At 38.5% G+C, this 27,552-nt stretch overlaps 1 protein-coding gene across 1 annotated transcript in view; it reads left to right on the forward strand.

The window, feature by feature from the left end:
- Nucleotides 1–27,552, forward strand: part of LOC124803202 (engulfment and cell motility protein 1-like) — a 63,703-nt gene that overhangs the window by 34,118 nt on the left and 2,033 nt on the right. Inside the window, exon 4 of the mRNA XM_047264384.1 lies at nucleotides 1,752–1,888. Within this exon, the coding sequence (XP_047120340.1) occupies nucleotides 1,752–1,888 (137 nt within the window). The remainder of the gene's footprint in view (nucleotides 1–1,751; nucleotides 1,889–27,552) is intronic.

Consider the following 27,552-nt stretch of genomic DNA (forward strand, 5'->3'; position numbering starts at 1 on the left):
GAAATATGGTAGGGGTAGAACCTATCTCACTGGAGAAGCATAGAACACTTGCCTGAATCATGCCACTTTCTCGTGTGATTGTGTGGGAGCTAATGTGTGGACCAACTGCAACACCGGTAAGAGCATTGGGATAGCTTGCTGCGTAAGCCACACAAGAACAAACTGTACTTTTCCTACATTCTACGTACACAATGAGCATTTCACCTTTTTGTGCATTGATAAATCTCATTGTTCACTCAAAAGTTAATGTTTGGACTGTGACACACTAACTGCCTAGCAAGTCACAATGCATCAAGGAACACACAAGGACACAGCAAGCAAACATAATGACATTGTACCTGGGAACCACACAGGTTGAATGGCACAAACAAGTATTGGAGTTGGAACTTTTCAGAATACAATTTCTTGTAAACAAGTCACACTAGAATCCTGCCACAAACACCACTGACATTTTAATTTACCCACACTAGAATCCTACAGCAAACAGTTCTGATATTCTAATTTATCCAACTTTTGTTTTGTTAATGTCAATAGCCACTATTCCATTTAAGAAGTATATGCTGCACAAATAATGCATTGTCTAATCATTACTACAGTCTGCTTATAGGCAAAAAATACAAGCCCCTGGCTGCCAATCCATTCGGTGAAGACCACACATCAACAGCACTTTCCATTTCTACAATACTTGTGCTGCAAGTTTTAGGTGATTCAGCCTGTATGGATGTTTGCTTTGCCAGTACATAGACAGCTGGTAGTCATCTCTGTACAGTTACGTAATGCATTGTTTGAAGTATAATACAAAAACAGCAACTGATCAGCATAGCTGAAGCAGTGGTGACTTGTTTCAAAGTAGTAATTTTCTCCTAATACGCACAGATAAAGTAATGTAGAATAATTTCCACAGTTATCAGTGTGGGTAGATTAGCACTAGTTGAAATTGGTTGTAAGTGTACTTTATAGAACTATCCAGCAGAGGTTGCTTCTGCTTCTTAATGTACAACTTGACTCATTCCACATCCCTGACAACTCCAATTCATGATGGAGGTTTTGGAGTACTGTGTGTGAATGAGTAAATGAATGAATCGTTATTGGGTATTTTTCAAATTTACCAGAATCACAATACAGAAATGTACTTTACTTACTTGCAAAAAGGTGACAAAATGCATTGACATCAAAGGGGACTTTTGGTTTAGAAAACACCGGCTTTCACTGTCAGACTGAGAATTTCAGTCTTATCCTTATAATGTATAAGGTATTAGCTGCAACCACTTCCTCCTGTTATTTTTCAAGGCTTCAACTTTTGGTGTTATTACAACACAAATTTGCATGTGCTTACACATTATTAAACAGCACTGAAAGACAGACTTTTATATTTGCTTTCTTCACTTACACACCCATCATTCAGGGTGTACACCCCATAAGCGTGTGTGTGTGTGTGTGTGTGTGTGTGTGTGTGTGTGTGCGCGCGCGCAGCTCTTTAATGCAAAATATTTTCCTGGAGTTAGGAACACATTCTGCTGATAGTTAATGTAAATGCTAAGCATTTACTGTAACTAAACAATGAGCAAAGGTAGACAAAGGACATATTAAATAGTTTGAAAATTACTTTGAAATTTTGTTTGTGGGTAGTAGGATATCTTTGTACTTGCTATTTGATTAACGTCTTATTTGTTATTTTATGTGAACGATTTGTGCATAAATTTAAAGTAGCAATTCTGCCAAAGTAACTATGTCCTAAATCTTCCTTACAGGCCTAATCAAAGATTAGAAGCAAGCTTTGCTTTTTCTATCATGTATGAAGAAGATGACCAGCCTAAATCACTGGATTTCATAGCACCGTCATGTGAAGTGTATGATCACTGGACAGATGGCATCAGTGTTCTTCTAGGTATGTTTCATTATGACTTTACAACCACTAATGAAAACCTTCCATATATTATACATAATTTATTTTTATATAAAAGATGAGGTGACTTACCGAACAAAAGCGCTGGCAGGTCGATAGACACACAAACAAACACAAACATACACACAAAATTCAAGCTTTCGCAACAAACTGTTGCCTCATCAGGAAAGAGGGAAGGAGAGGGGAAGACGAAAGGAAGTGGGTTTTAAAGGAGAGGGTAAGGAGTCATTCCAATCCCGGGAGCGGAAAGACTTACCTAAGGTAAGTCTTTCCGCTCCCGGGATTGGAATGACTCCTTACCCTCTCCTTTAAAACCCACTTCCTTTCGTCTTCCCCTCTCCTTCCCTCTTTCCTGATGAGGCAACAGTTTGTTGCGAAAGCTTGAATTTTGTGTGTATGTTTGTGTTTGTTTGTGTGTCTATCGACCTGCCAGCGCTTTTGTTCGGTAAGTCACCTCATCTTTGTTTTTATATATAAATTTTCCCACGTGGAATGTTTCCTTCCATTATATTGGCATAATTTATTTTCACGAACAGTGGTGTGAAATAATACAAATACAAACTAGTGTGATAAATGTCTGCAGTTCAATGGTGTGAAAAGAGAAGATGTACATATTAATTGTTGCCAGCACACAGACGCACACACACAACACACACACACACACACACACACACACACACACACACACACACAGTGACATTAGCCTGTTAACTGATCTACAGTTAAGTTGAGATGCTATTTGGTTCCAGGCCATTATATTCACCATGACCTGACACACTGTGATATTAGTCTGTTAACTGAACTACAGTTAAGTTGAGATGCTGTATGGTTTCAGGACATTGTATTCACCATGACCTGACAAAAAATTGGTCTCAGCCTCCATTCTAATGCTCTAAAGGTGGTAAGGGAGTAAACACACGGACTACTGGTTTACTACACAGGGGATTCTGCAAGAGTGCAAAATTTAAACAGGAATAAGGGAAATCTTTACTAGGGATTTTGAGATAGACAGCAGGGATTATGCAGAATGGTGTTAAAATATCTGCCAGCATTGCAGACTGTTTGCTATTTTATTTTACATAATCTTATTCTGTTTCTTAGTTCCTTTGTAGTAATTGGAATTTGAGGATGAACACAATCAACAAAAATTAAGAAAGGCAATCACTCATATATAACTAATTGATGTGTGGCAGACAGAAACTAATCAGAACACATAGATGTTAGTAGCTTTCAGGCTGCTACTTTTTTTCTAGTATACAGGCATGCAAAAATACTCATTTATTTAACTGGTGTCACATGACTCACAACTCAGTACCCATAAAGGAGTAATGCCAGAGGTTAAGAACTATGGACCCATTGTAATATGACTGATCAAATAATTTACAATTCAGGAAATGCAGAGCTACATTTATCCTGGGAAGTCTATTACTGTACCTTCAAGGAGAATCTGCTGATGGTCTAGTGGTAAAGCACTACCTGGACACGAAAAAGTCGCAAGATTGATTCTTAATCAGACCATAGAATATTTTAGTCTGCCTTTAACCTAGCCTTCACCTTTCAGAGCTGTGAATATTTTCCAAGAACAACGTATGTTTCAGATCCCATGTTTAACTTTACCTGGTAGAATCAATGAGGTAGGGTACGGGACATGCAAGCTGCCAAAGTGGCATCCAATGGAAAGACTTGCACCAGGGATATTGAAACACACTGAATAATAGAAGGTGTACAACTTTGCTTCTGCCATTTTTTCCCCCAACATTTGAGGCTTTAATGAAACAAATTGGTTACACATGTATCATTCCAAGTATTTTCCATCGCTGGTTACTACTTTCTCCCATCTTTCGGGCAGTGTAGGAATCCCACATCAAAAAAATTGTTCATCTTTTGAAGCGATCCACGAATCAATCCAATTTGTTACTTCTTCATGAGATCGGAAGTGTTGGTCAGCCAGGCCCATGCGCCATTGATCTAAACAGGTGATAGTCAGAGAGAGCAATGTCTGGAGAATACAGAGGGTGGGGTAGGCCTTCTCGTTTTAATATTTCCAAGTATGTTTTGACCTCTTTTGCAACTTGGGGTCGAGTGTTGTCGCGCTGCAAAATCACTTTATTGTGTCTCTCGGTGTATTGCGGCCATTTGTCTTTTTATGCTCTGCTCAAATGCATCAATTGCATTTGATAAAGAGCACCTGTGATTATTTCACATGGTTTTAACACCAAATGCAGAGTATGATCTTGGAACTGTGAATATACGGTTTGGTCATCAACTTGGAAGCAAGGGGGAGATATACCCACGATTTTTTGCATTTAGGGTTATCATAATGTACCCATTTTTTGTCCCCAGTCACAATGTGATGCAGAAATCCCTTCCGTTCTTGCTTCTGAAGCAACTGTTCACAAACACACAAACGCCATTCAACGTCTCTTGGTTTCAGCTCACACGGGACCCTAGTTCCTTCTTTCTGAATCATGCCCATAGCCTTGAGACATTTTGAAATGGCTTGCTGTGTCACTCCCACTAATCATGCCAATTCTTCTTGAGTCTGATGTGAGTCTTCACTCAGCAATGTCCCCAATCCTGCATATTCGAAAACATTCTCACTTCCACCACTATGCCGGTCTGCGACATTAAAATCACCATTCTTGAAGCATTGAAACCACTCATGACACTTTCGTTCACTAATAGCTTCCTTACCATACGTACTTGAGAGCATTCGATGAGACTCAGCTGCTGTTTTCCCCATACTGAAACAAGACAGCAAAAGATGAGAATTAGGCTCGTAAACTGACATTTTCAACCAAGAATAACTTTATGATGCAGACACAAATCAAGTAATGTTTGAATGAGGTTATGTTGACTGAGGTCCAAGCTAACTGCCTGATGTCTGCAATCTGTTTCTTTTTATCGCTATTTACCGTTGTTGCCACCTGTTGGCAAATCGCGGAAGCAAAGTTGTACACCTTGTAATAATAATAATAATTAGTATTATTATCTTCAGGGGAATGAAAATCTGATTACTGCATCAATCATTACTTTGTCAATCTCTATTTTATTTGTAGGTACTGATCACCATGTGGAAACGGAGACATAACTTCTCCTTCAAAATTCATTAGGAGTGATATAATAAACTTGCTGCAAATAAGTCTGTTTGAAATTATATAGTTCAGATGGGCAGAGTAAAACAGGTACTTAACTTCTTCTAATTTGATGTCCTGGTGATTCTGACAAGAACAGGATTGGCACAATTACCATCAACGTGCAATGTGACTTGAAACAATAGGTACACCTTTATAAGTTGTTAAGACATTTTATTACTCAAAGTGATACAGGTGGTTCATCACAAATAAAATCTCAACAGTAAACATCAGATTCTTCAACTCACTCCCTTACATACAGTTTCAAACAATGACACCATTGTTGATTTTATAGTTTTCAGTAATTATAGATGAAAAGAATTTCATTAAGTCAGTTTGACATACATACAGGAACAGTATAAACATAACTATTTCTTTCAAACATACAAATTAGCCATAAAACAATGACAATATTTGAATTTGTATCAGATATGTGGAATATAGTGACTTCGAAAATTATATTAATTACACAATAATAAAATTAAATACAGTCTTCATACCATGTTTGAGATGCACATTTTAACAGAGCTTTCAGTTTACACTTAATATAATTTTATATTTTACACAAAAAATTTCTTTCACTAAATTGTTAAGATGTGTTGGTTTCATTGTTGTTGTTGTCTTTAGTCCAGAGACTGGTTTGATGCAGCTCTCCATGCTACTCTATCCTGTGCAAGCTTCTTCATCTCCCAGTACCTACTGAACCTACTTCCTTCTGAATCGGTTTAGTGTATTCATGTCTTGGTCTCCCTCTACGATTTTTACCCTCCGCGCTGCCCTCCAGTACTAAATTGGCGATCCCTTGATGCCTCAGAATATGTCCTACCAACTGGTCCCTTCTTCTTGTCAAGTTGTGCCACAAACTTCTCTTCTCCCCAATTCCATTCAATACCTCTTCATTAGTTATGTGATCTACCCATCTATTCTTCAGTATCCTTCTGTAGCACCACATTTCGAAAGCTTCTATTCTCTTTTTGTCTAAACTATTTATTGCCCACATTTCACTTCCATACATGGCTACACTCCATACAAATACTTTCAGAAAAGACTTCCTGACACTTAAATCTATACGTAATGTTAACAAATTTCTCTTCTTCAGAAACACTTTCCTTGCCATTGCCAGTCACCATTTTATATCCTCTCTACTTCGACCATCAGCAGTTATTTTGCTCCCCAAATAGCAAACCTCATTTATTACTGTAAGCGTCACATTTCCTAATTCAACACCCTCAGCATCACTCGATTTGATTCGACTACATTCCATTATCCTCGTTTTGCTTTTGTTGATGTTCATCTTATATCCTTCTTTCAAGACATTGTCCATTCCGTTCCTTCTCCATGGATTTTAATTCCTACTCCAAATTTTTCTTTTGTTTCCTTTACTGCTTGCTCAATATTTTGCAGCCGTGGCTTATTAAACTGATAGGTAGTTTTCACATCTGTCAACACCTGCTTTATTTGAGATTGGAATTATTATATTCTTCTTGAAGTCTGAGGGTATTCCGCCTGTCTCATACATCTTGCTCACCAGATGGTAGAGTTTTGTCAGGGCTGGCTCTCCCAAGGCTATCAGTAGTTCTAATGGAATGTTGTCTACTCCCGGGGCATTGTTTCAACTTAGGTCTTTCAGTGCTCTGTCAAACTCTTCGCACAGTATCATATCTCCCATTTCATTTTCATCTACATCCTCTTCCATTTCCATAATATTGTCCTCAAGAATATCGCTCTTGTAGAGGCCCTCTATATACTCCTTCCACCTATCTGCTTTCCCTTCTTTGCTTAGAACTGGGTTTCCATCTGAGCTCGATATTCATGCAAGTGGTTCTCTTTTCTCCAAAGGTGTCTTTAATTTTCCTGTAGGCAGTATCTATCTTACCCCTAGTGATATACGCCTCTACATCCTTACATTTGTCCTCTAGCCACCCCTGCTTAGCCATTTTGCACTTACTGTCAATCTCATTTTTGAGACGTTTGTATTCCTTTCTGCATGCTTTATTTACTGCAGATTTGTATTTTCTCCTTTCATCAATTAAATTCAGTGTCTGTTCTGTTGCCCAAGGATTTATATTAGCCCTCGTCTCTTTACCTACTTGATCCTCTGCTGACTTCACTATATGATCTCTTAAAGCTACCCATTCTTCTTCTACTGTATTTCTTTCCGCCATTCTTGTCAATCATTCCCTAATGCTCTCCCTGAAACTTTTTACAACCTCTGGTTCTATCAGTTTATACAGGTCCCATCTCCTTAAATTCCCACCTTTTTGCAGTTTCTTTAGTTTTAATCTACAGTTCATAACCAATAGATTGTGGTCAGAGTCTGCCCCTGGAAATGTCTTACAATTTAAAACCTGGTTCCTAAATCTCTGTCTTACCATTATATAATCTGTCTGATACCTTCTAGTATCTCCAGGCTTCTTCCATGTATACAACCTTCTTTTATGATTCTTGAACCTATTGTTAGCTATGATTAAGTTATGTTCTGTGCAAAAATTCTACCTGGCGGCTTCCTCTTTCATTCCTTACCCCCATTCCATATTCACCTACTACATTTCCTTCTCTTCCTTTTCCTACTATTGAATTCCAGTCACACACAACTATTAAATTTTCATCTCCCTTCACTATCTGAATAACTTCTTTTATCTCATCAATCTCTTCATCATCTGCAGAGCTAGTCAGCATATAAATTTGTACTACTGTGGTAGGCGTGGGCTTCGTATCTATCTTGGCCACAATAATGTGTTCACTATGCTTGTTGTAGTAGCTTACCCACATTCCAATTTTTTTTTCATTATTAAACCTACTCCTGCATTACCCCTATTTGATTTTGTATTTATAACCCTGAATTCACCTGACCAGAAGTCTTGTTCCTCCTGCCACCGAGTTAGACTCACAAAATTACTTCAAATATTGGTAAACTTTGATACATAAGTTGCTTATAAAGATGGGTAATGGCAGTTCATATAATATTCTGAACAGTGCTTTATTTATTTTGGCGACACAATGTAATCTGTTTTCATATGTGTCGACTAAAATAGAATACGATAATTTCAGATGTTCCTACCAACTGACTGAGTTTCACGGGTCTGATATGTTAGTACTTCATAATCATTTACATATTACATTGTCCACTAGGTGGAGATTACTACTTTGTTTATGTTTCTGACATTATGATTAGCTTATTCTTTGTCTAGTTTGGAATCATTGCATTTGATATAATTAACTATTAAGGTAATGTACAAAATAGATCCATTACATTCTTATACCACTATTGGAATCTGGACAGTGGCAAGCCCTCAGTGAACTAAGAGCTGTGGGAACAATCTGTTCGATTTGATTTCCATTCTAGTCTGCTACATTTCAAAAGCAACATTTAAAAATACATACATACTCTGCAGACCACTGTGAGGCACATGACACATATTAAGGCTTCTTTGTCATCCATTCGTGTACAGCACACAGGAAGAATGACTGCTTATATGCTTTGCCTTTGCAGGCACTTGTATGTATATTCCTAAATTCTTCGCCTAATATTGGTGCTTGATGTTTTGTAAGTAGGATTTTGTGGGATGGTTTTCTATCCGCAAGTGTCTGTCAGTTCAGGTGTTTCAGAATGTCTCTGACCCACTCTTGTACATGTTCATGGGTTTCACACAACAAATGTTCTAAGATGGGTAACATAATTGTTTTGTAAGCAGCCTCCTTTGTTGATTGATTACATTTTGCTAGTGTCCCACCCATGAACCAAAATCTGCAACCTGTTTTAGCTATGACTGGCACTAAATGATCATTTCATTTCATGTCCCCACAGGTTGTTACAAACAGTATTTGCATGAGTTGAACAACCCAAATTGTAATGCACTGCTTTTGTAGCAACAGGACACAACATGTCTGCATTTTCTAAATCACAGTTCAGAAAATTTGAAGCAATTTGACAATTTTGCACCACTCTGAAATAGAGATTTAACTAAAGATTTGTGCAGCTTTCTTGCAGATAGCATTTCATTATAGATAATGGCATTACCTGCAAAAGTCTGATGCTATATATAATATTGTATGCTACATCATTCAAACACAAAATGAACAGGAAGGGTCAAAACACACTTCCCTTCATATCTGAAGTTACTTCTAGCACTGCTGAAAACGTTCCATCCAAGATAACATGCAGCATGCTCGGTATCAGAGAGCCTCAATCCAATCACAAATTTCATCTGGAACCACATATGATCAAACTTTTGTTAGTAATCATTGGTTTGGCACTGAGTCAAAAGATGTTTGGAAATAAAGAAAGACAGTCTTCACCTGTTGCCCTGGTCCATGGCTTTCAAGACGCCATGTGAGTGGACCCCAAGTTGGGTTCCACACGACTGATCTTTTTGGAATAAATATTGGTTATCAAGGAGGACATAGATATTTTTCAGATACTGTGTTATGTTTGTGCTCATAATGTATTCTAAAATTATACGAGGGGATGTCAATGATATGTTGCGATCCAGGTAGCTGTGGGGCCAAGCATGGAGTGTGGAAACAGAGATACATAGAAATGTCCAGAGGCATCAGAAACATGGAAGTATCATTTATTCGCCAGCATGAGTATACAGAGTAATGAAGGTGTCTCAGTGTATCATACAGCACCTGGGCCACAGTGCGTGCCCTGAAGAAGTGCTGATGTACCTTATCAGTGATTCGTGATGTCGGAGCTGTAGAACAGTGTGGAAATGGGTAGGCGTTGCCCACTCCAGATGTTCTGTAGTAGACTGCAGCCCTACACCCAGTGCTCTTGTAAACAGCCAGTTGCACGCTTAGCTGAGGATAGCCAGGATATTGGTGATTTTGAAGACTGGACCCTGGTCAACTGCCAAGGGTCAACCATGACTGCAACATATGTTCACGAGTCGTTTGCAGGGCTGCATGAATGCATCATTCCTGGACAGCCTGGAGATGTGAAGGTCATGTGCAAATGACCCTCAGTGGGTGAATAATTAGCAGCACACCAGTCTTCTACTCATATGCGATGTCCCAGTAGGCAGCAATGGCAGACCACGGCTGTGGTTTGCATTAGGTTGGGTGCATCTTTGTTTTGGAAGTTAGCAAGCAGCTATCAGACAGTCGATTATCGATTGGGTTGTCAGGGTTTCACTGAATCTCAATAGACTAGCAGACTCTCTCATTCTGGCGCCAGACAGAATGGTGGTATGAATGAATGTACCCTCAAGCTCCAAATGCCTGTTATTTAATGAGTCATGCCCACAGTTAAGCCTCTGTGGCTCAGGGTGCATGAGTTAATTTGCCCTTGTATATTGGTCTAATCAATGCTCCTTGCTTTACTGGGAGGCTCAATAATTATTCTGCGTTGCCGAGTTTGGATCTTTCTGCAATGTTTGACTACTGCAGTGGTGCTCGAAATCACAGAGTGCTACTTCATATTACCCTATTGTGTTATACTGCAATATTTGTGCTTTCGCTTCCCTTGCTTGAAGGTTGAGTGGCAACACTCGCCTGATGCCTTCTTCTGCTAACTCGGCAGTATGCCTTGTAGACATTCTGATTGGCACACCAATCACAAGCTGGCCTCCTTGGCTTTAAGCTTGCAAACCAAATTCATTCTGGGAGATGCAACACTCCTCTCTTCTTCCAAAAAATTCATCCCAAATTTTGCTCTGATCATCCTCTGCAACAATCTTATACATTTACATAAATAATTGTAAAATATGCTCATTGCATCAAATTGTCTGTTTCTGTGTGAGCTGACCTACATGGACCTTCCTTTTCTTTCTTAATTCTGTACCATTATTCATAAGTTTTAGTTCACTTTACCCTTTTCAAACTTACGCTATATTATGTCCAACCTTACAAGTTTTCACAGATTTACAGTTTTCCTTAATCTGTACTTCCTGGGTTATGTCAGTTAACCACAACAGACATATTTTATGTGTCAGTAGGTCTGGAGAATGGCTACTTCTATGTCAGAGGCAAAAGTGAAGTATGCAATCTGCTACCAGAAACATGGCAAGACAGTGGTCGTAATGCTTATAGTCATGAGATTTTGATGCTGGTTCTCTTGATATTGCTGTGTGCATTGAAACATTTGTTGGATCTTCCCTTGCTGAGATGCAATTAATTTATCTAAAGAGAGTATATGGTCAGGATTTAGGGTAGTGTTGAGATGGGTTAAATTTTGTGCTGGCAGTAATCCCAAAGGTTCCTCTGGCCAATACGATGCAGTGGGTTTGTCTGAGAACAGATGTACATGTGAATGTAGCTGGGAGGAGGAAGTTCATCCCAGCTACCTCTCAAGTTGTGCCATTCACAAAAATATCATTATTATGTAACTCAAACTTTACTGTGCCCTTATGTCTCCCATTCTCATAGCCATTCATGATCATGGCTTCTGGTGAAAAACCGGAGTACATCCAATGCACTCCCACCTTCCAAAAATGAAATTGTGGGGCTAATATTTCCTTCAGGCACTCCAGTGTGTCTGCTTTCCCTAGAAACAGCTACATTTTGGATGTTTGTGCATTAGTCACTACTTCCCTGGCTGGACAAATTGTAATGTTTTCGCTTAGACATACCTGCAGGTCCTCTAGTGCCATAAGAATATGAGCTAATATCTCTCACATCTCTACTTGCACCTGTTTACCCATTGTCCCTCACATTACTGGGTAAGGGTGAATACAATACAATACAATACTTCACATTCTTTCCTAACACCAGGAACTCGACCGATACATACAATCTCTTTCTGTCTGAAATCACTTCCATTATTGTTATGTGATAAAATAAAGCCAAGATCTTTTCCGCCACCTCTGTCACATGTTGTACTTCTCCAGCAAATTCTTTTTCCGCTACGTGCAGCCCTGACAGGAATTGTTGTGGCAGTAATAGTATCAAATTCAATTGTCTGTTTACTTCATAGTAAACTGCTTCTTGTAATGACTATAAACACATTCTCATATCATTGAGTATATCTGCTAATACCTGTAATAGTCTGGCTACTGCTATTTTGCTGTCCCAGAAAGCTCAACTGATTCTGTATTTCTCCCAAATCCATGTTTATTGTTTTCATTGTATCCTGGATGTACTGGGGCTAACTCCATATATCATTTTGGTGCTATTTATAATGCCCCTTCAAAATTCAACAATTGGACGGTATGCCACTGGCTCGGGTCGCGCCTGACATCAATTGCACTTGCCCAATCATGTCATCCAACTTCTTAATATCCTCATTCCTAACACTGTCTCTAATATTTTTCCTCCTGTGTCCAACCACCCTCTTTTCCAACAAACTTGCTTCCATGGTGCAGTGTCTGTCATTTTTGTCAGTTGAGCTCTCAATTTGCCATATGATAGCCTCAGCCTCTGGTATTTGCTCTACAGTGAGGATTTTGTTCCCTTGCATTCCTCTCTGTAATTCTATGAAAACATCCCATAACCGGTGAACTTCATTTCTTATTTCCCGCACATCAACAGTCAACCTCAGTGTCCACTGATGACTGGTTAACAGCACATCTGGCTGTCAGGAAAAAACACCCAACTCTAACTGTTGAATGCAACCTATATGCATCGCTTCTCCATCAACGACACGTGGCAGCTTCAGGAATACAACAACTTATCCAGTTGTTCCTGGTGACCCGCCACCTGAGGAAAGGAACCTTCATTATTCTCTCCCTCTCCCAAAAATGCATCTATGAAACAAAACAACTGTGAAATAACTTGTATCCAATACAACTGCAATGGCCTATGCAAATTAATACACTTGAACAAGAAAAGAAAAAAATGACTTATGCATTAAATAGCTCCTAGAAATAACACACCTAAGCCCAAATATTACTACTTGTTGCATCACTTCAACGTGTAGGGTATGCTATGCACATAATGCTTATCCACTACCACATGCTTTTTTACTTTGTTAGTCATTTCCTATGCATGAAGTCATTTGCTGGAATTTGTGGTAATATATCCACCATTTCTATAAAAGGTTTAACTCTACTAACATGGGCAGTAGATATTTTAGACAGAAACTGCACTTAACATTCACTAGATAAGTCATCTCAATGACTTCATAGGGACCCTGATACTTAGTCAAGGACTTCTTTGTCTTTCCATTAGGCAAGTAAGGATTAGTGACTAACGTCCATTGACACTTTTGATACTGTATTAGTTTCCGTACATGTTACCCCTATTGTTCCTGTCATTCCAAGACTTTAGTGTTGGCCAACTTTACCTTCTGCACACCTCATATATCATTTTCACAAATTTTTTGACTGATTTGCAGTTAGGTCACAATTTACGAATCATGACGTCAAAGTGGGACAGCATTCTTTACTGTACACCACCTCTAACAGTGACAAACCTGTACCCACATAGACTTTAGAATGATACGTGCAAACTAAGTATTATAGGTATGTATCCTAGTCATGTTGCTGGCTATTAACACAGAACTTAACATTTTAGAGATGGCTTTAGGAACTCGCTCCATTCTGCAATTAGTCTGTGGATGGAACAGGCTTGTCCATAACTTCCACATACAAAGTACATCACATAAATGTTTCATCGAGTCCAATAGAAAATTCGTACCCTGACGCATAATGATGGTATCAACCATACCAAATTTAAGCATCCAGCTATCAACTACTGTACTAGCCTGTTGATGAGGAACTGGCACCACTGCCAGGGACCTTAAAAAAAATATCTCTAATTCAAACTATTGGTCAAGCACACAGTTTTAATCTGCCATGAAGTTTCATATCAGTGCACATTCTGCTGTAAAGTGAAAATTTCATTCTGATCTATAACTGTTAGCATATACTTATTTCCAGCAGATGTTCTATTTAACAGTCTCAAAATATCAAAACCAATCATCTGAAAATATTTAGATGCCTCAGCTAGTCTTTGCAAAGTTTTTATTCTTATTTTATTTTTTATTTTTTTATGTATAACTAAGATCAGCTGTTTGTGCACAAGGTACACTGTCCTTTATGTACTGCTCAACATAATGTTTTCTTGTTCTCCACGAGAACCTTTCTGTGACTCATCTGTCCATCATTCTGCATCTCCATGTCTTGAAACATATGGTCATGTGTTCGACACAACACTTGATCCTTGAACACTGCTGGAACCACTACATGTTGTCTGAATGCCTCATTCACAGCAGTTGTAACCAGAATGCTTGACAGTCTCTGTCGCTGCCAGTGCTCTCTGCCACTCCATTACATTTTTAACTCATATGTTGCTACAGATAGGCTCTTTTCATTCCATGCTGAGGTGACTTTTGTTACGGTTGTAATGTTCACCAATGCTGGTGCCCGTGCTAAGAGACAGCATTCTAGCCGATATGAAATACTTATCATCTGATTTTTCAAAAACTATTAGAAAAAAAATTGATTTTTTTCTCATCTTACAGTCTGATATCTTCACTTGCTAATGAATTGAATTCCTTTTTGTTATATACCATAGTTACCATGCAGCATCAAATTAAGTAAAACATCGTCCAAAATTTTAAGAATTTTGCAGAGGTTAAAATGCATTGCATAAACTTTATATATGGTTGATTTTAGCCCATACACTGCAATGAATGACATGTAGATACGACATTGAAATTTCATTTAAAACTGAGAGCAGAATGATCTCTCATTTCACTCTTGAGTTACTGGGTTTTATATCCAAAGGACAGGAGGTGCAACACACCCTTTCACGTCGTTGTACACTGAGAATCATGTGGCCATAACAGTCATCATATCTCATAAATGATTCAAGATACTGAAAGGAGATTTTTTGCAAATGACTGCACACACAGCACACCAGACTTCTCCTCATCCAGAATGACCTAGTAGGCAGCAATGGCAGACTACAGCTGTGGTTTGCATCAGGCGGGTGTGTATTGGCCTTAGTTTCAGCAAGCAAGTAGCAAGAGGACTATTATTGACTGGTTCATTGTTGTTTCACTGAAACTCAATAGACGGGCATTCTCTGTGGTTCTGGTGACACAAACATGATGGTGGCATGACTGAATGTGTCCTTAAGTTCCAAAAGCCCAGTTATTTAACAAGCTGAGCCGACTCTATGATACAGTGGTTCTAGGTGCATGAGTGAATTTTCCCCCATTTACTGGTCTCGTCAGCAGTCTCCTTGCCTTACTGTGGAGACTCAATAATTATTTTGTGGCGCCAAGCTTGGATCTTTCTGTAATGTTTGGCTATTGCAGAGGTGATCTAGCGCTTGCTATTGCAGAGGTGATCTAGCGCTTGCTGTTACGGAGTGTTACTTCATACTGCCCTATTATGTTGTACTGTGACATTTGCAGTTTTGCTCACCTGGTACCTTGTCTTCTGCTACCTCAGTGGTAAGCCATGGTGTAATTCTGATTGGCACACCAGCCCCATGTTGGCCCCCTCAGCCCTGGGCTCACCAGATAAAACTTTAAAAATTTTTGCTTGCGCAATGAATTCATTCTGGGGTACAGCAGATATTAGATAGTAGTTTTGGGGATCACTTCTGCTACTCTTTTTGTAGACATGTAACATGTACTTTTTTTCGAACTACTGTGTACAGTTTTTGTTCAAGGCTTCTTTGGTATAGTACGATAAAAATAGGATCATCTCAACTGCAAGTTCTGTATAAAATGTGATAGCAGTTCCAAAGGGTCATAGGATCTTGTTCAATTTTTGGAATTTCAGCAGTTTCTCAAATTCCATCGATACCAAACCTATATCATCCATTTTCATTGTCATGTGAGGATTAAACTGTGTCAGTACTGAATTCTCCTTTGCACAAGAACATTTGAAAATGGACATGAGCATTTATGATTTTGCTTTACTATCCTCAATTTTGGTTTCTGTGACATCTGTGAGTGTTTGGATACTAACTTGGTGACACTAACAACTTTTATGTACAATCAGAATTTCTTTGGTTTTTGTGAGAGGTCTTTCAGCAACATCTTGCTTCGTTAGTCATTGAAGGCTTCCCATATTGCCCCTTTGATAGCTCAATACATTTCATTTGGTATCTGTCTGTCTGAAGTCCTGTGCTTTGTTTTCCAGCTATTGTTCTGTAGTTGCTGTTCCCTTAAAAGTTTCTTTACATAGACTCTATACCAACTAGAGATCCTTCAATTATGAATTCTTCTATTATGAACTCATAAATGTAGTGCTATCTAGTGCTTGGTCAACTGTTCTTCTACCCTTCAGTCACAGTTTCTCTAAACGCTCCTGTCCACAGCTGGTTTACTAAACATTCAAATCTTTCTATCAGTTTTAGTTACCCTACTGGTAACCTCTGTTGCTACTAGTCCCTCATGGTCACTTATCAGAAAGCAAAAATAAATTAGGGACTGATGGAGTAAATCACATATGTAGTTAAGATTTGTGTAAAAATTCAACTGATGTGATTCACTGCTCTGCGACACGGGAATATCATGAGCAATGAAAATACCAGTACTACATCCTCATTAATGTGAATATCACATACATATCAATGTATCTAACAAAAAATAAAGTGATGGTAAACCCAGGATGGAATAATGACAATATTATGAAAAAAATAGATTGCTACTCACTTTATAGTGGAAATGGTGAGTCGCAGATAGGCACAACAAAAAGGCTATCGAACAAGTAAGCTTTCGGCTAAAAACACCATAATTGTAATTAGACAAAACACACACACACACACACACACACACACACACATGCATGCATGCAAACACAACTCACACACATGATCACAGTCTCTGGCCTCGGCAACCAAAGACTGTGGTCATGTGTGTGTGAGTTGCATTAGCGCATGCACATGAGTGCCTATGTGAGTGTGAGTGTGTGTGTGTGTGTATTTACATAATTGTAAAGTTGGTTTTATGACCTTTAGGACAATCTGAAAATGGGCACTGGCCCAATACTAGTCATGAAGTAAATTTTAAAAAAAGTGAAATTTGGGACTTTGGCTGGTTTTCCATTATACCAGTTAACAGGAGTTGCTGACCTGCAATTACTCCAGCATGCTGGCAGTTCATGAAGGAAAAATGCTGGAAATGAGGGGGGGGGGGGGGGGGAGGGGGGGGGGGGATGGCACAAGGAAGAGTGTAGGCTTGGATCAGGTGAAGTGTGAGAACAGATAACTTATTGGAAGGACAGTTTCCATTTACATAAGAGAAGCTGATACAGTGGTGAGGGATCCAAATGGCTTAGCTACTGAAACAGCAACTGAAACCGTGACCCATAATGTCAAATAGCACTGTGAGACTGTTTCTGGTTAAAATTGGAAATAAAAATAACGTAGTCCGTCATATCTGTGATGCTTTATATCTTTGGCATGTAAGACAAGTTGAATCTTTGCTGTGTAAAACTGTGCTTTCCTCTCCGTCTTTTATATGTTGGTGTTTGAATATGTAATGAAACTGTTAGCTAGTTGGAAATAAATAATCTTAACAGGTTATGGTCCCAGACCATGCATGAAAAGCCGTGAAGTGTTTGTTTTCACTCACCCATGAATTTATAACAGATAACGTGAATTTGACCATTATTTTTGTGCATGTTCAACGGAAATGGCAATGGTGACTATAAAATACATGTGGGTAAGCTCGATGCACCTGAAGACTGGTTGAAATGGAAGTGGCATATATTGATGCTGTAGCCAGCATAAGCACTTGAGGACATCCTCACAGGTACGTAGAAGTGTCCTGAGGTGGAAGAAGAACTGCGGAAAAAAGGGCAGCACATCACCAGTGGATGAAAGATGATGCAAAAGTGGCTAGTTTATTAGCAAATGTGCTAGGGAAGTCAGTAGCCTAACTCGTTTTAACAAGCACTCATGCAAGTGAAATTTGGGACAAATTACGTGCGCGGTTCGAGCGTAGCACTATGCAACGACTGAATATTTTGATAGAGTCATTTTTTCATGTTCAACGTGATGACAAAGAGGATGATAGCACTCATGCCACGAAATTGCAGAAACTTTTTGTGGACTTGAATGATGAACTGCAGAAGCATGAAGTAAATGTTTCATCTGAAAGAATCTTAAATGGCCGAATTTTATCCATGCTAGGCAAAGAATATGACAACTTTAAAGACTTGTGGGACACAATTCCATCTCAAAATCAAAGTGTAAATCTTCTGATTGAAAAATTGTGGACCACTTAATTGCGTGATCAAAGTATGGTTGAATCAGCAGCGTTTGTTGTACACAGTAGTCCTAAGAAGAAAAGTTGGCGAAATACATGTGACAATAGTGAAAAATAGAAAAAGAATGTGGAACGTGCAAAACGAAAATTTCCATGTCATAAATGTGAGCAGGTATGGCACTGGGCAGCAGTGTGTTCAGTGAAAAAGTCAGATAAAAAAATTCGCATCAATCAGTCTGAAAAGAATGTTGCATTTTTGGCACAAGTCTTTGGTGCCTCAGTCATTAACGGTTTTGAAGTCGACAGTTGGTATTGCGATAGTAGTGCCACACATCACATCACTGCAAATAAACATTTTTTTGTGTCTCATACAAAATTTGCTGTTCCTAAAAAAAATTCAATTGGGAAGAGAGGTGTAAGCATGCTGGCTCATGGACAGGGAACTGTGAAAATTCAGAATAATTCCACAAAGAAAGCTGATCTGAGAGAAGTGCTTTATGTTCCTGGAGGAAGTGCTCACTTCTTCTCTGTAAAAGCAGCTGCACAAAAACGTATCTGCACAAGATTTGGTGACCAAAGTCTCCACATTGAAGACAAAGTGATTGGTGAAACAATAATGACTGGTCATGTCAACCATGGTCTCTATGTTCTTGTCATACATGTATTTAAACAATTCCAGCCAGTTCAAGTGAACTTGGTGACATTGTCAGATATACTGCAAATTTATCATGAGAGATTTGGCCACCAACACACACAACATGTGAAAAGTGTTTTGAAGCAGATGAACATCAATGTGGAAGGGTGCAAAGAAGAATTTTGTGATGGATGTGCAGTGGGTAAAATGCATAGATTGCCATTCAGGACTCGAATGAATCGACCAATGGTTACTGGTGAACAAATCAATGCTGATGTGAATGGACCTGTGACTATACAATATCTTGGAAAAGCTCATTACTATGTATGTTTCAAAGATGACTCTAGCAAAAAATTTTCTTCCTGAAGCAGAAGAGTGAAGTCAGGACTGTCTTGGAACAGTTCTTGAATGAAGCGAAGACAAATGATCATATTGTTAAACAGTTCAGGTGTGATGGAGGAAAAGAATTTGACAACAAGAAGGTCTCAGAACTGCTAGCAAACAGAGGCATCAAGCACTGCATCACCCCACCTTACACACCACAGCAAAATGGTACTGCCGAAAGAGAAAACCAAACCATTGTGGAATGTACACATTCTATGTTGAACCCCAGTAAACTGCCAAAAGAACTATGGTCAGAAGCATGCAATACTGCTACATATCTTTTGAATTGCACCGAGAAGTACCCCACTGAAAACAAACCTCCATATGAACTGTGGTATGGCCAACCAGTAGGCAACGTGAATCATCTGAGAATCTCTGGAATGGAGTGTTATGTGCATCTAAACAAGAATTTTCACACAAAGTTTGATGGCAAGGCTGTGCATGGACATCTAGTTGGATATGTGAATGACAGAGATGGCTTCAGGGTCTGGATTCCATAAGGGGAAGGTTTTGCTACGTCATGATGTAAAATTTAAGGCTGAAGTTGTATGCAATCTGCAGACCAATGTTACTGAATTTGAAGTTGCTCAGGATGAAACTGTTAGACAAAGTGAACCTAATGAGACTTCTGATGAGGAAAAGGAATCAGAAAATGTCAGTCATAACAAAAGGACAGAAGGATTAAGTGAGGAGGAAGAAAATTTAGACACAACTTCAAGTTCCGGAGGAAGTAAAGGTTTAAGTAAGACACGAAGAAGCAAACGTGAAAAGAAAAAACCAGACTGGATGACCAGTGGAGATTATGTGTACATGGCTGGAACCCCTATAATCAGGGATAAGGATCCAAGCTCTTATACTGAAGCTTTGCAGTCTAGCAATAAAGTTCAGTGGCTGGTGGCTATTCATCAAGAACCAAAGTCCCTCAGAGAGAATAATACTTGAGTGCCCAAGTGGTGCACAGGTTTTGCAGAATTGTTGGGTCTTGCATAAGAAAATTGCAGAAAATGGGAATGTACGTTTCAAGGGTCGACTTGTGGCCAAAGGACATGTACAATGGCAGGGAACTGACTATGAAGAAATATTCAGCCCTGTTGCTATGATACGATTCGAACCCTGTTGGCAGTAGCTGCTGCACAGAAAATGAAACTCGACCAGTTTGACATCAAAACAGCTTTTCTCAATGGTGCACTAGAAGAAGACGTATACACGGAACAACCTGAAGGTTTCGAAGATGATACTGGACGTGTATGTTTACTAAAAAAAAGTCTGTATAGTCTCAAGCAGGCACCATGTTGTTGGAACAAGCATTTCATAGACTTCACGAAAAAAGCTGGATTTGAAAACAGAAGGGCTGATCTGTGTCTCTTCTGCCGTCGGAGCAACAAAAATTGTTTATATGTTGCAATCTATGTGAATGGCTGTTCAGTTGTGGCCAGCAATAAAGCAGATATTGAAGAGTTCATGGAAATGTTGAAGTTGGAGTTTCATACAACTAGACGATCTCTCAACAACTTTTTAGGTATGAAGATACAGCAAAATGAAGAGGGGTCAATAGCAATTAATCAAGAGGACTATACAATGGAAATTCTGAAGAGATTTGGAATGGATGAAGCTAATGGAGTTTCTACTCCAACTGGACGTGAAGAAAGTGATGTCAAGGAGAAGATCACAGCCAAAGTTCCTTATCGTGAAGCGGTGGGGTGTCTGATGTATTTGACTACAGTCTCCCATCCGGATATTGCTTTTGTAGTGAACAAAGCAGCTAGAGCCATGGAAGATCCTACAGTTGAAGACAGGAATTGAGTGAAAAGAATTTTTAGATACCTGAAGAATACAATGACTTGTGGGATTATTTACAAGAACAATGCAGCTTGCTTAAAACTCTACAGTGATGCTGATTATGCTGGTGACAAGGACACGAGGTGTTCAACAACAGGTGTTGTCGCAACACTCTCCCATGGGGCTGTATCATAGACCAGTCAATTACAAAAGACAGTGGCAACATCCACTATGGAAGCAGAAATAATATCAGCCAGTGAAGGACCAAAGGAATTGTTCTGGCTGAAAAGGTTGCTGTATGAACTGATTGGAACATCCAAACAAGTGACGCCTCCCACACTCTATGTTGACAATGCAAGTACAGTAAAGTTGTCTAAAAATCCAACGTATCATAGAAAGTCAAAGCACATTGAAGTCCACCACTTTTACACCAGAGAGAGATTTTTGAATGGGGATCTTGGATTAGAACACACTGATGGGACATATCAACTAGCTGATCTACTAACCAGGCCATTGGAAAGGGTCCAATTCGAGATACTGCTTGAAGGAATTGGAGTGCAGAAGATTAAATCCATGTGACATTTACTGTTTTTTCATATATTTTATTTGGAGGAAGTGTTAAAAACTGAAAATACAAATTACGAAGTTCGTCCTATCTGTGATGCTTTTATATCTCTGGTATGTACGACAAGTTAGGTCTGTACTGTGTAAAACTATGTTTTACCTCTCTGTCTTTTATATGTTGGTGTTCGAGTATGTAATGAAACTGTTAGCTAGCCAGAAGCAAATAATCTTGAAGCTCATAAACAGGAAAAATAACACATCTTTCTACTCAATGTTAGTTTCATTTTGTATGATTTGTCTTTAGAAGTAGTGAAATGTTATAATGCATCTGAAGACTGGAGTTCATCCTGGTTGCCAGTTGTTTTTGGTTTATCCAACTGTGGAAAAAGAAAAAAATCAAAGTGGTCTTTTACTAACAACATAGGTTTTTGTTTACATTCAGTGTTTCTAAGAAAGTGATGGCTTATTGGTTGAAGTCCAGACTATGCATCCAAAGGCTTGGTATTCAAACCATGGTCAGTCCTCTGCTTCTTATTTGTTGTTTTGCACTTCTTTCATGTTTGTTGATATGACAGATGCCATGCTGCAACGAGTTTTGGAGTCATGTTAAACTGCAGGTGCCTCATAACTGACAGGACAAGTCAGTTCAAAGGTCAGAGGAATGCAAAGGCATACCATCTCCAAAAGGACCATGCCTAGTGAGACACTGTAGTGTTCAAACAAACTTCTAACTGACAAGTACCAAAAGGACTTAAAGGCTGTAAGATCTCCACTTATTTACTGTTGCTGCCTGGTCATCCCTTACTTTTAAAGACAACCAGTAATCTGTTAATATAGGTTGAGCTAGTGCACGAGTTAATGAACACAAATCATCTGACAGAGAGGCATTAAAATCCTGGACAGAATGGCAGCAACTGGCCAAATAAGTTTCCAGCTGCCACTAAATGCAATAAGAATGTACTACAATGCAATCTTAATCACTATTGTGGGCTACAGGTCAAGTGTTTGGGTTCACAGTCTCAGAATGATAATGACGTAACATTGTGTACAGAACAACACCGACTGAGGCATTGCTGGTGTCACTAGGTTTGCTACCTCTAGACCTACCCAAAAGAAAGAAAGATACACAATATTGGCTCCAAAAGAGTGAATATGATAAGGTAAAGGAATAAGGAAATAAGGGCATGCACTGACAGAGACTAGCAAAAAATCTCAAACAGGCAGAAACAGGGAGAAGAACTTACCAACTCCTTCCTAACACAAAAGAAAGAACCAGAAAGTCATTCTTCCTTCTGATCAAGGGAACTATATGCTACCTGTTGGGACATGGTCCGTATCCCAGCTACTTATTGAAAATACGAAAACACATCACAGACACTTGTAATTGAGTAGCAACTGGCACTCCAGACCATTGTCTGGGAATGCGCCATTAAACAAGACATTGCATACCAGGACAAGAATGTCTCTGGTGTTAAAACAGCCTCTAAGATAATAAGGAATGAGGAACTGAGGCATAAGCTGAACTCGCTGACAACCTAAATATTAGATAATGAACTGCAAGCCTACATGGCTGAGAGACAACATAGAAGAGGCCATAGATTATGATGAGACACATCATGGCAGAACATCTGCCTACAACAAACCTTCTGGAAGCAGTGAGGAGATGAGCCTCAGGGAGGACCAGGAAGGATTTCCTGAGACCTTGGCAGCCATCTCCCAATCTCTACACCTTGGGTGGCACAGTAGCACAGCTCATTTGAATCCCAAGTTATGCCTAAGCATGCCGCTGGTTAACTACCTAGCCAAATGACAAATCTAGCATGGTTCTGATGCCATTTGCACTAGCATAGTGTTGTACAGCAGTGCAGTCCAGAATTATAAATTGCAAAATTTGTGATCCAGCAATGCAGACAGTACAGCAGACCAGTAGCATCTGCTTTCTGGGTCACAGATGAACATATATCTGTGTGCCAAATGGCCAAATGGTAGTACATCGACATATTCAAATTTTTTTATGGAGATATGTTATACAGATTTTCTTTTTTCCCCTTAAACACCATAATGATTGGTTACAGTAATACATTTAAAATTATGTGTAAATATTATATGATATATTCATGTCAATTCATGTAAAACATTTGGTCTGTTTTTGCATCTCAGTAACAGACTAAAAAAAATAGCAAATAAATAAATAATGTTTGACCCAGAAATACAATGCAACTCTGGCAGCAAGGATCTGATTCTGGTCCGAGCTCCCAGAGTTGGTGGTCATGAGTTTGTGAGGTGTCTTGCTTGTGTGAATGAATGGTGTGTGTTTTTCTTTCTTTTTCTGACAAAGGCTGTGGCCAAAAGCTTATGTGCAAGTGTCTTTTTGAGCCAGTCTGCAACTTAATATGTCATATTTATGGTGTTGATACTCCAACCAGGAGTTTCCATTGTTTGAAGGATCAGTGAAGATAGCCAATTGGCAAAATATATTAACAAATGAAATGAGATATTTATTTTCCATTCACTGCAAACCTCAAATGGAGAGAATATAAATTTTGCACTAATTAAACATATGAAATATAACAATTGCAATTAAAGCTTGTGTATATGCAAACACATGCTGACAGATTTTTTTAAGCAACTATTTATTTTACTATCTGCAAATACAAATTCCTGAGGCACTTCAGCTTCACCTAGTCTCACAGTTAGTCTACAAAATACATTTAATGTCTCACTGCACTATCCTACAAACCACGAACAAAATCTTAAAACTAAAGAAAAAGGTCCAGAGTTCGAGTCTCAGTCCACCAAACAGTTTTAATCTGCCAGGAAGTTTCACATCAGCGCAAACTCTGCTGGAGAGTGGAAATTTCATTCTGGAAACATTCTCCAGACTGTGGTTATGCCATGTCTCTGGAATATCCTTTCTCCTAGGAGTGCTAGTTTTGCAAGGTTCACAGGAGAACTTTTGTGAAGTTCACAGGAGAACTTCTGTGACATTAGGAAGGTACGAAGGTGGAAGTAAAGTTGCAAGCACAGGTCATGAGTCGTGCTTGGGTAGCTCAGTTGGTAGAGCACTTGTCTGTGAAAGACAGAGGTCGAGTTCAAGTCTCTGTCCGGCACACAGTTTTAATCTGCCAGAAAGTTTCAGGGACAAGTGCTCATAGCTCTTGACAACTCATGTGTACTGGACTTTTTTTCTTGTTTTGGTCCATACCACCTCCTCCCAAAATGTGGAAAGCAAAGAGCATGCAGCACAAGAGATGTGTTTCACAATATAAAAGATGGACAAGCACTCATAGCTCTCAAGGTATGAATTTTAGAGCCCCTGTTTACTAAACATTTGTTCCTGTGTTTGGTGTGAGGAACCTGTTCACAAAGTATGTGAAAGGGAATTTAGTTAGACCTGTATACAGAAGTTACAAGTAAGGTATCACTTACTGTCAAAGATCATTACATCACACATTATTTTCGTAGACAAGATACAACTGTTCACTGCGATAATGTTTCCTTGTGCCCATAGCTAAAGTTTTTGTTAAAAAGTTCCCTTGACAAACACTGAAACATCTGTAAGTAATGGTAAATGGTAAGCTATTCTAGAAACAATGTACGACATCTGTGTCTCTGTTGCATTGTTTGTTTTGACTGTTTGGCAGTCCATTATTCTGCCTTGACATAGTGTATACAGAATACAACGTATGGATGAATGAAGATAATATCCAAGTGTATATCAATGTATGCAAAGAAAATTACAACAGAGATTGTACTACATAGAGCAATAAATAATAGTGTTGAAAAACATAGTTGTACCAAATTCCAAAATCGACATTTGACCTGGAATCAGGATGCATACACACCTGAACATCGTCTTAAATTCAAGAGAGAATGCAGCAGATAAACATAGCAGAAATCCAAAAGGTGTTTTTATCCATGTGGGAACAAATTCGCTTCGAAACAACAGTGAGGAAGAAATTGTAAACCAGACAAGGAACCACATCTGAATGGCCAGAAGACTCTACCCGAATTCCAGAATAATAATAAGTGGCATTGTGTACAGAAGATCAGTGAGTGACAGTTATGTGCAGAGAATAAATGGCAATATTAAAGAACAGTGCAATAAACTAGGAGTCATCTTCATTGAACCCAACAAATTTCTAGGTGCAAAGTGTCTTGCCAAAGATGGTCTACATCTGAATAGGTCGGGCTCGAAAATATTCAGTAAGATGTTCATAGATACTTGCCAGATCATAAAAAATAAGGGAAACTTTTAAGTTGTGATGGGGGTGAAAAAACTTGTGTAGCATTAAGAAAGACAGAACCAAACCATCATCTGGCAAGAAATGTGCTAAAGCCTGTAAATGATAGTCAAAGTAGGTACGTTATCCACTGGAATATAAATTGCTTAAACATTGATGCTTCTAACAATAAAAGCTCAAAATAGATGAATTGGAAATCATTCAGTCAGAATGTGCAAATATTAAAGTTGTTTGCTGAAATGAACACTGGTTTACTGAGGACACAATTAAAATTCTAAAACAAAATAGGGAACTTCGATTAGCAAGTAGCTTTTGCAGAAGAAACAAGTCACATGGAGGCTCATATATACTTCTACATAGTGATATAAATTATGAGATCAGAAACTGTTTTAATTATTTAAATGAAGAATGTGTGTTCAAGAGCTGTTGTGTAGAAATTGTGGACTCACTAGCAAATGTTATAATAATCTCAATATACAGAATTCCAGGGACGTCAACAACAGAACTATTCTTATCTAAGCTTCAAATTATGCTAGAAGACCTTGTAGAGAAAAAAGAAAAACATTGCAATAGCTGCTGATTTTAATATTGATATCACATGGGGTAGTAGCCACACTTCAAGATTCACTGACTTAGTAAAGAAATATGGTTTCAAATTGAATTTCTTTGAATTTACCAGAGACAATCAGCAATCAGCAACATGCATTGACAATGTTCTAACTAATTATGTATATGAAGATGTGTATACATTTTGTCTAGATCTAGGTATTTCTGATCATTGTGCATTGTTCATTGAGCTGCCACAGACATAGAGGAACATTTCACATACGAGAACCCATATGAGCAGAAACTGTAGCAAAGAAAAATTGCTAACATTTAGTGAGAAGCTGAGAGATAAAACATGGCCTTTTGATTATTGTTCGTCAAGTGACGAAAACTTTGAGAAATTCCTAAATAGTTTTCTTGGAGACTTTAATGAAACATTTCCACCTAGACTCTGCAGCAGTAAAATGACAAACACAGTAAAGTGGATTACCCAGGGCATAAAAATTACCAGTGTAAGGAAAAGGCAACTGCACTGAGAACTAAAATATAATAAAGATATTGATTTCATTAACTATGTTAGACTCTACAGAACCATATTTAAAAGAGTTGTCAAGGCAGCAAAACAACTGGCAAATAACAGGCTAATTTTAAAATCATAAAAATAAGACAAAGGCTTTGTTGTCAGTCATTAAATCTGAGTTAGGTGTTAAAGCCTGTAACCAAGAAATTCCAAAAATTGACATTGAAGGAAATACTATTGTAAATTCAACTCAAATACCAAAGTACTTTAATGAATTCTTTATAAATGTAGCAAAATCTCAAGTAGATGTAACAGATTATCACAACAAAGTAAATCCCTTTGGCCTAGGCGAGAACTCTGAAAACTTTACAAAAGTCTCAAAAGTTTCTGTGGAGAATGTAGAAAATGCTATTCTAACATTAAGAAACAAAAAATTTGCAGGTTGGGATGGAATACCCACCAAATTTATTTAAGTGGTACACAACAGAATTGCAAACCCACTAGCTCAGATAATAAATCAATGTTTTGAAGAGGGCTGTTTCCCAGAGGTACTGAAATATTCTGAAGTCAAACCACTCTTCAAGAAGGGATGAAGAGATATCATGGGAAATTATCATCCTATCTTGATTCTCCCAGTCCTACCTAAAATATTTGAAAAAACTTGCTGTTGCACAAATCCACCACTTCACTGCAAAATATTCTGTTATTCTAAACAATCAATTTGGTTTTC

The sequence above is a fragment of the Schistocerca piceifrons genome, chromosome 6 (assembly GCF_021461385.2).
Source record: "Schistocerca piceifrons isolate TAMUIC-IGC-003096 chromosome 6, iqSchPice1.1, whole genome shotgun sequence".
In the NCBI taxonomy this organism is placed as follows: domain Eukaryota; kingdom Metazoa; phylum Arthropoda; class Insecta; order Orthoptera; family Acrididae; genus Schistocerca; species Schistocerca piceifrons.